This window comes from Heteronotia binoei, chromosome 17, assembly GCF_032191835.1.
Source record: "Heteronotia binoei isolate CCM8104 ecotype False Entrance Well chromosome 17, APGP_CSIRO_Hbin_v1, whole genome shotgun sequence".
Classification (NCBI taxonomy): Eukaryota; Metazoa; Chordata; class Lepidosauria; order Squamata; family Gekkonidae; genus Heteronotia; species Heteronotia binoei.
In genome coordinates this window covers 47,569,054-47,583,692 of record NC_083239.1, presented here as the reverse complement: position 1 = coordinate 47,583,692, position 14,639 = coordinate 47,569,054, and the positions used below count along the sequence as shown (strand labels likewise).

The window sequence follows — 14,639 nt, the reverse complement described above, 5'->3', positions numbered from 1 at the left end:
GGCAGTGGGCCTGGATGAGGATAAGGGGGCTGTATCTCTCCCATGGGATCCAAGGAATTGGGCAAAGGAAGCTCTGGCTCTTTCCTTCCTGGAGGCCAGGAGGGAGAGGAGCTTCAGCCAATAGAAGGAAGAGACGCTTGGCTCAGTAGTTCTGTGCCATTGAGAGAGTTGCCAGCCTTGGGGGCGGGCTGGAGATTTTCTGCTTTTACAAGTGATCTCCAGCTGGCAGAGACCAGCTTCCCCGGAAGGGTGCGCTCTATGGCATTGTCCCATGCTGAGGCCCCTCCCCTCCCCGAGCCCCGCCCTCTCCCAGCTCCACCCCCAAAGATTGAAGGTATTTTCCAATACTGATCTGGTAACCCTACCTTTCACCCCCCACACACACACCCATTCTTCCAATTGATAATGCCAGGGCTTTTTTTGAGCAGGAATGCAGTTCCGACTGGCTTGGTGGCAGGGGGTGTGGCCTAATATGCAAATGAGTCCCTACTGGGCTTCTTCTACCCCAAAAAGCCCTGTGTAAAACAATGGTGACATCAGGGGTGGGGCCTAATATGCAAATGAATCCCTGCTGGGCTTTTTCTACAAAAAGGCCGTGTGAAACAATAGTGACATCAGGGGGTGGGGCCTAATATGCAAATGAGTTCCTGCTGGGCTTTGTTCCTACCAAAAAAAAGTTCTGGATGATGCCTCCTTTCCCCAGGACAGATTTGTTTTAAGATGGGGGTGGGGGGAAGGGATAATCATATAGCCACCATCTTTTTTTTGCCTAAAAAACGTATGTGTGGGGGACATTTCTCTATTGGGAAGTGGGGGGGAGAGAGAAAGGAATCCTGTTCCCCCTTCCTGGGGCCCTGATTCTTCATTCTGCAGTTGTTTTTTGGCAAGGGGTGTGCGTTCAAATGTCCCAAGCAGAACCAACGACCTTTCAAAGCTGACCTACAGATCTCCAGAGGACTGAAGGAATGGAGAACCCAGATCTTCAAAACATAAGAGGTTTGGAGCACAAAAAGAAGCAGCGCCCCTGGATAGAGAGGTTGCCAGCTCCGAGTTCAGGAAAACTTGGAGGTTTGGGGGGTGGAGCCTGGGGTGGGTGGGGTTTGGGGACCGGAGTGACCTCACCAGGGCTTTTTTGGGTAGGAGGAACTCCTTTGCTTATTAGGCCACACCCCCTGATTTAGCCAGTCCTCCTGGAGCTTACAGTAGGCCCTGTACGAGGAGTCCTGTAACCTCCTTTGAAGATTGACTACATCATGGAGGTGTGGCCTAATATGTAAAGGAGTTCCTGCTACAAAAAAAGCCCTGGACCTCACTATAGATGCCATAGAATCCACCCCTCAAAGTAGCCATTTTCTCCAGGGAAACCGACCTTAGTCATTTGGAGTTCTGAAGGCTGGCAACTCTAGGGGAAGGGGTTGAAATGCAAGCCAACGCAGCCACACCCCTCTCTCTCTGGACTTAAACCTTCCCCGGAAGCAGCCCTAGGATGTTACTCTCATTGCTACAAAATTCTTGGAGCATCTGCAGAGTGTATTTTTGGATGTGCATGTACCTGGAAGTCATGGCGACCTCTGGTGAATAACCCCTGGAGAATATTCAGAGAGTTGGCTGAATAAAGCCTGCCTCTGCCTTCCAGTTCTGGTATTCCAAGGAGGTTGGCCATCCAAGTACTTGCCAGAGTTGACTTTGTTTAGCTTATGAGATTGGACAAGATCAGGCTTGCCTGGGCTATCCAGGTCAGGACACAGCATGCATCACCACTCTGCAATGACAGGGCAGGGCCAGCGAGGCCTGTCTTTCCGTCCCGCAACTTTCAGGACTGTAACTTTCGGAGAAATTAAACCCTGCGGCTTCCCCCTAGTGACGGCACCTCCCAGCTGGCACAAGTTTCACTTCCTAAATGAAGAATCGCTCCGCTGGATCACATCCAAGACCCATCTAGTCCTGCGTTCTGCCCTGAAGGGCTGCCCTGCCCGCTGGATGCTTCTGGGGGTTTCACAGGTAGTGACAACCTAGAATTGAGTGGACGGGATTCACTGTCTCTGAGAAATCACAGCTGTCAAGAGAAGGAAGGAAAGAGAGACAGACAGAGAGAGACAGAGAGACACACAGACAGAGACAGAAAGAAAGAGAAAGAAAGAAAAAAAGAAAGAAAGAGTGAGAGACAGACAGACAGAGAGAGAGGCACACAGAGAGACAGAGACAGAAAGATAGAGAGGAGAGAGAGAAAGAGAGAAAGAGAGAAAGAAAGAGAGAAAGAAAGAGCGAGAGAAAGAGAGAAAGAAAGAGAGAGAGAAAGAGAGAAAGAGAGAAAGAGAAAGAGAGAAAGAGAGAAAGAGAGAAAGAGAGAAAGAGAGAAAGAGAGAAAGAGAGAAAGAGAGAAAGAAAGAAAGAAAGAAAGAAAGAAAGAAAGAAAGAAAGAAAGAAAGAAAGAAAGAGGGAGGCCTTCTAATAAAAATAATAATATTTAATTTGTATCCCGCGCTCCCTGCCGAAGCAGGCTCAAGGCGCTTCACATAACATAACATAAAATACAACATTACATTAATAAAAGCACACTGGTTACATAACATATTACATGATACAATTCACTTATATATATTATTACATTAAAACCATCTAATTAAAACCATCAAATTCAATTCCAGCAAATTAGTTTGGTGCTATAGTCTCGACGTTACTCATCTTACAATTTTACGTGACGACGGTACAACAGGTTCCATATTAAGAAAAAGCCGGCTGAAAGAGGGTAGTCTTGCAGGCCCTGCGGAACTGGGTAAGGCTTCTAAATCAGTTGCGCCATCACTTTGTCTTGTGGCAATGAGTTCCACAAGGCTGGCAAATCTGGGCTGGGAAATTCTTGGGAGATATGAAGTCTGGGGGGAGGTGAGAGGTGAAGGACTCCAACAGGGTATTCATGCCCCAGAGTCCACCCTCCTAAGCAGCAATTTCTCCTGCGAGACCTGATCTCTGTCATCTGGAAGGTCAGCTGTCATTATGGGTGATGTCTAGGCTCCAACAGCTGGCAAACCAAAGCGCTCCAATTTGCTTGCTGTGTTACTCTTAAAAGACTCGGGAATCCCAGCTTCCTTAAAACCCACTGTTTTTAAGAACGGCCCTGACCTCCGTTAGCCTGTTCAGAAGCGAGGCAGCCTTCCTTCCTTCTTCCTCCACATTTACTCCCGCCCAAATAATCTCTTCCCACCCAAGGTTGTGCAAAAGCCAACCGGAGTGGGGAAACTTAAGGCGTGCTCCCGGCTTAAGAGGCGGCCCGGCCGACTGGTTCTCCAAAAAGTATAGTCACTCTTCACCTGCAAAAAAGCCTCACCTTTGGCTTCCACAGCAGTTTCATACTTCCTTAAGATCTGCTTCAGAAGCACTTTAGGCCAGATCTCTGTCGAACGAGACCCAGCTCAACCGACCTGTTTCGCAGCAAACAGTCTTGAAGACCGAGCTCCTTTTGGAGGGTTAGATCTAGAAGGGTAGCCATGTTTGTCTTGTTTCTCAAGAAATATCTGGGGACTTTGGGGGTGGAGCCAGGAGACATTGGGGGTGGAGCCAGGAGCAAGGGTGTGGCAAGCATAATTGAACTCCAGAGGGAGTTCTGGCCATCATAATTAAAGGGACCGCACACCTTTTAAATGTCTTCCCTCTGTAGGAAATAATGGATAGGGACTCCTTATTTTGGGGGCTCACAGAATTGGATCCCCTAATCCAATCTTTTTGAAACGTGGTGGGTATTTCGGGGAGAAGCACTGGATACTATGCTGAAAATTTGGTGCCTCTACATCAAAAAACAGCCTCCTCAGAGCCCCAGATACCCGCAGATCAATTCTCCATTATACCTTATGGGAATTGATCTTCATAGGGAATAACGGAGTGCCCAGCAGACATTTCCCCCCCCTCCTTTCTGATGACCCTGAAGCGGGGGGAGGGCCTCCAAACTGGGGGATCCATGTGGACTCTGACAGAGGTGTCAAACATGTGGCCTGAGGGCCAAACAGGCCCCCAGAGGGCTCCTATCAGGCCCGTGAGCAACTCACTGCCATCTGCTTCTTTCTCTCTCTCTTGCTTCTTTCTGCATCACAGCTTGCTTTGCCAGGCTTGCTCAATCAGGGCAAAGCCTCTAGTTCCTCGATTGGCTGACCAGCACACAAAACAACTTATGTACAAAAGCTCGCAATGCCCAGCCATTTCCTGTTTCCCCCTGGATCTTAGGCTCAAAGCACTGACCATGAGATTTCTGTAGTGAATGCCGATCAATCAAAAGTAGGTTTGCAATTTAAGAGATACACACCTGAACAGCATTCTCAAGCTTGCTACAGCACAGACATTGCCTCCAGATTTTGATGCAATACTTCAGAGCAAGAGGTGTCCGTTATCAGAAATTGTTAAATAAACAAAAGAGTGCAGGAGTGCTAATCTTTCAAGCATGTTTTGAAGGTTTTTTTTAAAAAAAATCTCTTAATTGTGTTTGTGTCCTTTATAAAGTTTATGTATCCACTACCTGGCATTACATTTTATAGCACACATGGCCGGCCCTGACAAAATCTCATTTATGTCAGATCCGGCCCTCATAACAAATGAGTTCGATACCCCTGGGCTATGACATTATACCCTGCCGCATTCCCTCCCCTCTCCAAGCCCCATTCCTGCAGGCTGCACCCTAGGGTTGCCAATCCCCGGGTGGGGGCAGGGGATCCCCCGGTTTGGAGGCCCTCCCCCCGCTTCAGGGTCATCAGAAAGCGGGGGGAGGGGAGGGAACTCTGTTATTCCCATAGAAAATCATGGAGAATTGATCCGCGGGTGTCTGGGGCTCTGGGGGGGGCCTGTTTTTTGGGGTAGAGGCACCACATTTTCAGTATAGCATCTAGTGCCTCTCCCCCAAGATACCCCCCAAGTTTCAAAAAAATTGGACCAAGGGGTCCAATTCTATGAGCCCCAAAAGAAGGTGCCCCTATCTTTCATGATTTCCTATGGAAGGAAGGAAATGAAAAGGTGTGCCGTCCCTTTCAATGTGATGGCCAGAACTCCCAATGGAGTTCAATGATGCTTGTCACAGCCTTGATCTTGGCTCCACCCCTAATGTCTCCTGGCTCCACCCCCAAAGTCTCCTGGCTCTACCCCCAAAGTCCCCAGCTATTTCTTGAATTGGACTTGGCAACCCTAGTTTGGAGACCCTTCCTCTGCTTCAGGGTCACCAAAAAGCAGGGGGAGGGGGAGTGAAATGTCTGCTGGGCACTTCATCATTCCCTACGGAGACCAATTCCCATAGGGTATAATGGAGAATTGATCGGCGGGTATCTGCGGCCTCTGGGGGGCTGTTTTTTTGAGGTAGATGTACCAAATTTGCAGCATAGCATCCGATGCCTCTCCTCAAAAAATCCTCCAAGTTTCAAAAAGATTGGAGCAGGGGGTCCAATTCTATGAGCCCCCAGAGAAGGTGCCCCTAACCTTCATTGTTTTCAGAGGGAGGGAAGGCATTTCAAAGGTGTGCGGTCCCTTTAAATGTGGGTGACCAGAACTCCCTTTGGAGTTCAATTATGCTTGACACACCCTTACTCCAAAGTCTCCTGGCTTCTCCCCCAAAGTCCCCAGATATTTCTTGAATTGGACTTGTCAACCCCACTCCACCCTCCAAAAAATCTCCAGATATTTCCCAACCAAGATCTGGCACCCTTACTCTAGGTGGGGCCTGGAATGACATCTGATTCCCAGATGACAGAAATCAGTTCCCCTGGAAAAAACAGCAACTTCTGAGAATGAATTCTATGGTATTTTACCTGGCTGAGGTCTCTCCTCTCCTCATACCCTGCCCTTTCTAGACCCTCCTCCCTCAATTCTCCAGGGAATTCCCAACCTGGAGCTGGCAACCCCACTCCCCACCCCTCCCGCCACCCCAAGGCATTCTGGGCGGAGCAAAGGTTGTAAATGTAGGCCAGAAGGGAGTAGCTATTTCAGTGGAATTGCAAAGTACAAAGATATATGCAGCTGAAGAGAAATGTTTCCTCAAAGTCCGTTGCTGTTGATTCTGGACACTCTGCTTCCATCCAGCTGTGGAAAACATATACAAACGCCCTACGCCAGGGGTTCCCAACAGTAGCTCTCCAGATGTTTTTTGCCTACAACTCCCATCAGCCCCAACCAGCATGGCCAATGGGTGGGGCTGATGGGAGTTGTAGGCAAAAACATCTGGAGAGCTACCGTTGGCAACCCCTGCCCTACGCTTTACTTCTTCCATTCAGATTAATCTCAATCACTGTTTTTCAAGGGTGGAATTCTAGCAGGAGCTCCTTTGCATATTAGGCCACACACCCCCTGATATAGCCAATCCTTCAAGATATTACAAAAAAGAACCTTGTAAGCGCTTGCAAGATTGGCTACATCAGGGGTGTGTGGCCTAATATGCAAAGGAGCTTCCGCTAGAATTCCACCCCTGCTGTTTTCCCAGCAACAACACTCCCCAGTGTGCATTAGAATCCCCACTCGGCCCAATCGTGGCGGGAAATTTTCCCCTCAGCACTTGAGAGAGTGGGAGTCATCGGGATACAATGCCCTAGAGCAGGGGTGGCCAATGGTAGCTCTCCAAATGTTTTTTTGCCTACAACTCCCATCAGCCCCAGCCAGCATGGCCAATGGCTAGGGCTGATGGGAATTGTAGTAAAAAAAACATCTGGAGAGCTACCAATGGCCAATGGCTAGGGCTGATGGGAATTGTAGGAAAAAACATCTGGAGAGCTACCATTGGCCACCCCTGCCCTAGAACCCACCCTTCCAAGCAGCCATTTACTTCAGGGGAGCTGCTCTCCACCAGCTGGAGATCAGTTGTAAAATTGGGAGATCTCCAGGTCCCACCTGAAATAGGGTTGCCAATCCCCAGGTGGGGGCAGGGGATCCCCCGGTTTGGAGGCACTCCCCCCGCTTCAGGGTCATCAGAAAGCAAAGGGAGGGGAGGGAAATGTCTGCTGGGAACTCTGTTATTCCCCATGGAGATTTATTACCATAGAAAATCATAGCGAATTGATCCGCAGGTGTCTGGGGCTCTGTGGGGGCTGTTTTGTGGGGCAGAGGCACCAAATTTTCAGTATAGCATCTAGTGCCTCTCCCCAAAATACCCACCAAGTTTCAAAAAGATTGGACCAGGGGGTCCAATTCTATGAGCCCCAAAAGAAGATGCCCCTATCCTTCATTATTTCCTATGGAAGGAAGGCATTGAAAAGGCACGCCGTCCCTTTAAATGTGATGGCCAGAACTCCCTTTGGAGTTCAATGATGCTTGTCACAGCCTTGATCTTGGCTCCACCCCCAATGTCTCCTGGCTCCACCCCCAAAGTCCCCAGATATTTCTTGAATTGGACTTGGCAACCCTAACCTGAAAGCTGGCAACTCTATTGTGATGAAATACCTTAGGTATGTTCTCCCCGGCCACCAGAGACCACACAATGCTCTTAAAAGCTTTATGCCTGGGACTGGCTCCCTCAAAAAAAGTATCTGAGAGGACACCTCTCTCATTTTTTCCTTCAAATCCCCCCCCCCCCCGAGAACTCCCCTTTCCCCTGAAGACGAAGTTTGAATCCAGCGGCAACCTTTAAGACCAACAACGTTTAATTCTGAGGCTAAGCTTTCATGCACGTGCCCACTTCATCAGATAATTCATCCTCACCCACCAACTTGTGCTGGACTCAGCTCAGCTGCTTGATTTCTGTTTCACAGGGAAGCTGCATTGGACAGCGGTAGAACAGCTGGATTCGAACCCAGTAACACCTTAGGGACCCAAGACGATTTTCAGAGTAAGAACTTGAAAAGAGTCCAAACTCCCTTTGCCAGACGCGAGTAGGAACGGAGCTCTGAGGGATCGGGTTGCCAGCTGGAGGTCAGAAAATATCTGGAGATCTTGGGGGTGGAGCCGTGGGGGGCGGGGTTTGGAGAAGAGAATAACGCCATAGAGTCTGCCCTCCAAAGAAGCCATTTTCTCCAGGGGAAGTGATCTCTGTAGTCTGGAGATGAGCTTTAATTCCAGGCCCCACCTGGAGGCTGGCATCCCCAGGGCTTTTTTTGTAGCGGGAACTCCTTTGCATATTAGGCCACACACCCCTGATGTCAGGGGTGGAATTCCAGCAGGAGTTCCTTTGCATATTATGTCACACGCCTCTGATGTAGCCAATCCTCCAAGAGCTTACAAAAAAGAGCCTTGTAAGCTCTTGGAGGACTGGCTACATCAGGGGTGTGTGGCCTAATGTTCAAAGAAGCTCCTGCTAGAATTCCACTCCTGCTTGATGTAGCCAATCCTCCAAGTGCTTACAGGGCCTGCTGTAAACTCCAGGAGGATTGGCTACATCAGGGGTGTGTGGCCTAATATGCAAAACATTTCCTGCTACAAAGAAAGCCCTGGGCATCCCTTGGGGGGTTGTAGAGAATGCTTGTAAAGTAAGCAGAGGTTTTATACACATTGTTGTCTGGTTTGATTAGGGCAAAGGGGAAATGCTTGAGGGCAGAAAATTAGCATCTGTCCTGGGAAAAGAATCTTGTGTTCCTATTCAGCTCGGGGGTGGGGGGGGGTGTCCCTTGTTCTGAACTTGTGAATGGACTCCAGTTCTGCAATCTCCCGTTATAATTTCCCCTCGCAGTTTCTTGTTTTGCTACGGCAGAATAAAAAACCCTTTTCGAAATCCTCATCCCCAGTTGTACTTACAAATAATAACATGAGCATATTTCCCCCATGAAACTGTGAGCCCTTCCTCCCCACGAGTGGGAACTCTTTGGGGGCAGGGACCGTTTTCTTTGGAATTCTGCCTAGCACCCCCAAAGCAATAGACAGGTAGGATTTGAGAGGTTGACGTTGGTCCCCGGCGCTGCCAGTTCACACAAGCTGAGCCATGTTGTCAGGCGCCTAGCAACCGGTGATAACGGTTCCTTTCCCGGCTCCAGTGACAATCCCTAAATCCCAAATCGAAAGGGGTCTGGTTTCCCCCTCTCAGAAGAAGGCCAAGCTTTCCCGGTGGTGAGTGATGTGGCCCAGCTGGGGTCACCTGGAGAACGGAAATTCCTGAAGGCCAAGACCCCTCTGAGGTGGCCTAGTCTGAACAACTGATCCATCAGCTACCGCCACTCCCTTGGGCTCAGGGAGGAAAGCAGACTGTGTTTCTTGCTGAAACACCCCTCCACTCACACACTTTAAGATGCAGCACAGAGGATAACGGTTCTCCAACTTGGTTCAAGGCAACCTGGGTGTGGATACTCTGTTCACTGACACAGTGTTACCCAGGGGTGGCCAAACTGAGGCTCGGGAGCCACATGTGGCTCTTTCACACGTATTGTGTGGCTCTTGAAGTCCTCACCATTCTGTTGGCAGCTTGGAGAATGCATTTAAAGTTGATTTCTTTCCATATCTCCCTCCCTCCCCCATCTATATTCATAGAATCATAGAATTGGAAGGCACCTCCAGGGTCATCTAGTCCAACCCCCTACACAATGCAGGAAACTCACAAATACCTACCCCAAATTCACAGGATCTTCATCGCTGTCAGATGGCCATCCAGCCTCTGTTGAAAAACCTCCAAGGAAGGAGAGCCCACCACCTCCCGAGGAGGAAGCCTGTACCACTGTTCCCGAGGAAGCCTGTTCCACTGAGGAACTGCTCTAACGGTCAGGAAGTTCTTCCTAATGTTGAGCCGGAACCTGTTTTGATTTAATTTCAACCCATTGGTTCTGGCCCTACCTTCTGGGGCCACAGAAAACAATTCCACCCCACCCTCTAGATGACAGCCCCGCAAGGACTTGAAGATGGTGATCCTATCACCTCTCAGCCACCTCCTCTCCAGGCTAAACATGCCAAACTCCCTCCCTCCCTTCTTCCTTCCTTCCCAACCTCCCTCCTTCTTCAAACATCTGTCTTGCGGCTCTCAAACATCTGACATTCATGCCCTGTGGCTCTCAGACATCTGAAGTTTATTCTGTGTGGCTCTTATGTTGAACAAGTTTGGCCACTCCTGGTGTAACCTAAAGGAGATCTCTCATCTCCCAGCCTGACCTACCTCACAGGGTTGTTGGAAGAAGAACAGAGCACAGGCGCCCCCTGCAGGTTCTTAAAAAAAGAGCAGGGCCCAAATATGCTGAAGTGTGATAAAGGAATACTCCTCTTTCCCACCCAGGGCAGTCTTCTCAGGTTAACGTCACCAAGCTCCGCGAAGGACGTTAGCGCAGACAGAACGGGTTCCCCAGTGAGAATTGTGACCCCAAAGGATCCCATTTGATCATGACAATGACCCTGTTAGGTAGGTTTGCCCTGAGAGAGGGCAACTTGCCAGCCGGCCTTTCAGTGAGCATCATGGCTGAGAGGGGATTCGAACTCAAGACCTTCTTTGTTGAGAGCAGGGGCAGCGCTGCGACTCAACAGAGACCGAGCCGGGAACTGGGAAGTCTCTGCTTCAAACACCTCTGGCAAACTATTTTCCCCCAACTGAGAATAACAATCCTGGACTACCCGGGCCGGAAAGATTGTTGTAAGAAGTACAAGAAGGTCACACACAGAGAATGCTTTGAATACGTACAAAAGATCTCTAGAATCATAGAACAGACTCATAGAATCATAGAGTTGGAAGGGATCCCCCAGGGTCATCTAGTCCAACCCCCTGCACAATGCAGGAAACTCACAAATACCGCTCCTCTCCAATTCACAGGATCCTCATCGCTGTCAGAGGGCCATCTAGCCTCTGTTTAAAAACCTCCAAGGAAAGAGAGCCCACCACCTCCCGAGGAAGCCTATTCCACTGAGGAACCGCTCTAATGCTCAGGAAGGCCATCTAGCCTCTGTTTAAAAACCTCCAAGGAAAGAGAGCCCACTACCTCCCGAGGAAGCCTATTCCACTGAGGAACTGCTCTAATGCTCTAATGCTCAGGAAGGCCATCTAGCCTCTGCTTAGAAACCTCCAAGGAAGGAGAGCCCACCACCTCCCGAGGAAGCCTGTTCCACTGAGGAATCTCTCCAACGGTCAGGAAGTTCTTCCTAATGTTGAGCCGGAAACTCTTTTGATTTAATTTCAACCCATTGGTTCTGGTCCTACCTTCTGGGACCACAGAAAGCAATTCCACCCCATCCTCTACAGGACAGCCCTTCAAGGACTTGAAGGTGGTGATCCTATCACTAAGGCAAGTATGAAGTCCAGTGCTGTAACCACTACCCCACACCACCTCTCAGCACTTACCTTCTTGGTCACTGGGGTCGCCCATCCGCCAAAGCAGGAGGCAGAAGAGAAACAAGTCGCCGAGATGACCCATTTCCCCCACCGAATCTCTGCTCCCGAGGCGATCTAATGTTTCATCGGAGCGAGGTAGAGGCAGAGACGTTTTCTTCTCTCCGGCGGTCCCCCAAAACAAGTTCCACCGAAAAAAAGTTCGCGTAGAAAACAAGTGACGAAACCGCCCGGTGAAGTCAGCACCCCAGAGAGCGCTCAGCCGACGGATCCAAAGGCGAGGGAAAAGAGATTCAATCGGCCAACAAGCCCTGCTGGAAATTCAGAATCATTTCCCAACTTGAAACTTTTTGTCCATAGAACAACAGAAGAAGAATAAAAAAAGGGGGGGAGGTTGGAATCCCAAGGGAGCCCAGGTGATCAAAAAATATCCTTTGCCTCCAATTTTCCAGTTGGTCTTGGCATCCACTTGTCTGCTCTGTTATCTCCCCTCTCTTGCTTTTTTTTCTCCCCAAAGTTGCACCTGATCCGTCCTCCTTCCCTCTCCAACTCTGGTTTCCAAAAACAAGCTTGGGCAAATATATCTCTCTCTGTGGCATAAGAACTTCCGCACGCTCGGTTTTCTCTGTCTGGAGTGTTCTCCGTTTCCAAAAAAGCGCTGACTTCTCCACAAAGCAGGAGAAAAGCAGAGAGAGAGAAAGAGAGAGTAGGGGAAAAGCCGCCTTCCCTTTTCTGTTCTGTTCCTGACTCACCCACTCCCACACACTGTTCAAAAAACTGTTGTGCTAGGAGGAAGAGAGGCCTGAGATTAGCACCCGGGGTGGGGATGGGAGAGAAGAGGAGGAGGACCAAGGGACGGGTGTGAAAATTCCTTCCAGCCCCAGCAGGGTTAATGGGAGGAGAGGAACAGAAAGAGAAAAGAGGGAGAGAGATTTCTCTTAAAGTTACAAGCCCGCTCGCAATACACACCCAGGCGGAAATTCAGGAGGAGGAACGCAGGCATTGTCTAGGTGGCCAAACTTGCTTAAAGTAAGAGCCACACAGAATAAATATCAGATGTTTGAGAGCTGAAAGACACGAACATCAGATGTTTGAGGGAAGGAAGGAAGGAGATGATATTGGATTTATATCCCACCCTATACTCTGAATCTCAGAGTCTCAAAGCGGTTATAATCTCCTTTACCTTCCCCCTCCCCCACACCAGACACCCTGTGAGGTAAGTGGGACAGAGAGAGCTTTTACAGCAGCTGCCCTTTCAAGGACAACTCCCACGAGAGCTATGGCTGACCCAAGGCCATTCCAGCAGCTGCAAGTGCAGGAGTGGGGAATCAAATTTGGTTCTCCCAGATAAGAGTCCACGCACTTAACCACTACCCCAAACTGGCAGGCAGGCAGGCAGGCAGGAAATAGATTGGGGAGGGAGGGAGAGGTGGAAAGAAAGCAACTTTAACTTTAAATGCATTCTCCAAGCTACTAGCCAATGTGGCTTTGAGAGTCACACAATATGTGTAAAAGAGCCAGATGTGGCTCCTGAGCCACAGTTTGGCCACCCTTGGTCTGGACAAAGATATTAGTGAAGGAGTTATGGAATGTGGGAACTTGAAAAATAAGAGTGTGCACCTTTGGGCAGCAAAGGCAAAGGGCCGAGTCCACGTATCAATAGGCGGCAGAGGAGGAAACAGCCCCTAGTCGAGAGAAAATCTGCAGTGAGATTTCACAGAGGCCTTCTTGAACTTCAGGATTTAAGAATCATGAGAACCAGTGTGGCATAGTGGTTAGAGAGTGTTGGACTAGGTTCTTGGGGACCCAGGTTCGAATCCCTACAGAAGCTCACTGGGAGGCCTCTCAAGGCAATGGACATTCAGAAACGGTTTGCCATTGCCTGCTTCCTTTCACAGCCTTGGATTTCCTTTGGGGACTGTCTGTCTCAGAACCAGCCAGGGCTACCACCTCCATAGCTTCTGAGATCTGATGAAATTAAAGTCAATTGACCCACTGGCTGTCCCTGAGATCATGTAGCAGTGAGTTCCAATAAATATCGGGAAGCCTGTGTTCTTAAGAAGTGGTGAAAGATAGCCCCAGAAGAAGAAGACTGCAGATTTATTCCCCGCCCTTCTCTCTGAATCAGAGACTCAGAGTGGTTTACAATCTCCTATGTCTTCTCCCCCCACTACAGACACCCTGTGAGGTAGATGGGGCCGAGAGAGCTCTCACAGCAGCTGCCCTTTCAAGGACAACTCCTGCAAAAGCTGTGGCTGACCCAAGGCCATTCCAGCAGCTGCAAGTGGAGGAATGGGGAATCAAACCCGGTTCTCCTAGATAAGAGTCCACGTACTTAGCCACTACACCAAACTGGCTCCCAATGGACTAAGGTTTCCCTATGAAGAAAGGTTAAAATGCTTGGGGCTCTTTAGCTTGGAGAAACGTTGATTGAGAGGTGACATGATTGAGGTTTACTATGCAGGGGATAGAGAAGGTAGAGAAAGAAGTACTTTTCTCCCTTTCTCACAATAGGAGAAGTGGTGGGCACTCCCATGAAATTGCTGAGCAGTCAGGTAGAACAGATAAAAGGAAGTCTTTCTTCACCCAAAAGGTGATTAACACATTGTATTCACTGCCACAGGAGGTGGCGGCAGCTACAAGCATAGCCAGCTTCAAGAGGGAATTGGATAAGCATCTGGAGCAGAGGTCCATCAGTGGCTATTAGTCACAGGGAATAGTTGGAACTCTGTCTGGGGCAGTGATGCTCTGTATTCTTGGTGCGTTGGGGGGGTGGGGAGAAACAGCGGGAGGGCTTCTAGTGTCCTGGCCCCACAGACGGACTTCCTGATGGAACCTGGTTTTTATTGGCCATTGTGTGACACGCAGTGTTAGACTGGATGGGCCATTGGCCTGTTCCAACATGGCTTCTTTTATGTTCTTATGTTTTCTTAGGGTTGCCAGGTCCAATTCAAGAAATATCTGGGGACTTTGGGGATGAAGGCATTGTGGGTGGAGCCAGGAGCAAGGGTGTGACAAGCATTACTGAACTCTAAAGGGAGTTCTGGCCATAACTTTTAAAGAGACCCCACACCTTTTAAATACCTTCCCTCCATTGGAAATAATGAAATATAGGTGCACCTTCTTTGGGGGCTCATAGAACTGGACTCCCTGGTCCAATCCTTTTGAAACTTGGGAATTATTTTGGGGAGAGGCACCAGATGCTATGCTGCGAATTTGGTGCCTCTACCTCAAAAAACAAACAAACAGCCCCTCAGAGCCCTTGATACCCGTGGATCAATTCTCCATTATACCCTCTGGGAATCGGACTTCATAGGGAATAATGGAGTTCCCAGAAGACATTTCCCTCCCTCTCCCCTGCTTTCTGATGACCATGAAGCGGGGGAGGGCATCCAAACCAGGGGATCCCCTATCTCCACCTGGGGATTGGCAACCCTATAATGAATTC

The 14,639-nt window shown here is 49.3% G+C and overlaps 1 protein-coding gene across 1 annotated transcript in view; it reads right to left on the bottom strand.

Annotated features, from left to right (window-relative positions):
* The window catches only part of AXL (AXL receptor tyrosine kinase), a 93,731-nt gene extending 82,422 nt beyond the window's left edge, over positions 1 to 11,309 (bottom strand). Inside the window, exon 1 of the mRNA XM_060257575.1 lies at positions 11,204 to 11,309. Coding sequence (XP_060113558.1) covers positions 11,204 to 11,276 — 73 coding nt within the window. The 5' untranslated portion in view covers positions 11,277 to 11,309. The remainder of the gene's footprint in view (positions 1 to 11,203) is intronic.
* Between the last annotated feature and the right edge of the window lie 3,330 nt (positions 11,310 to 14,639).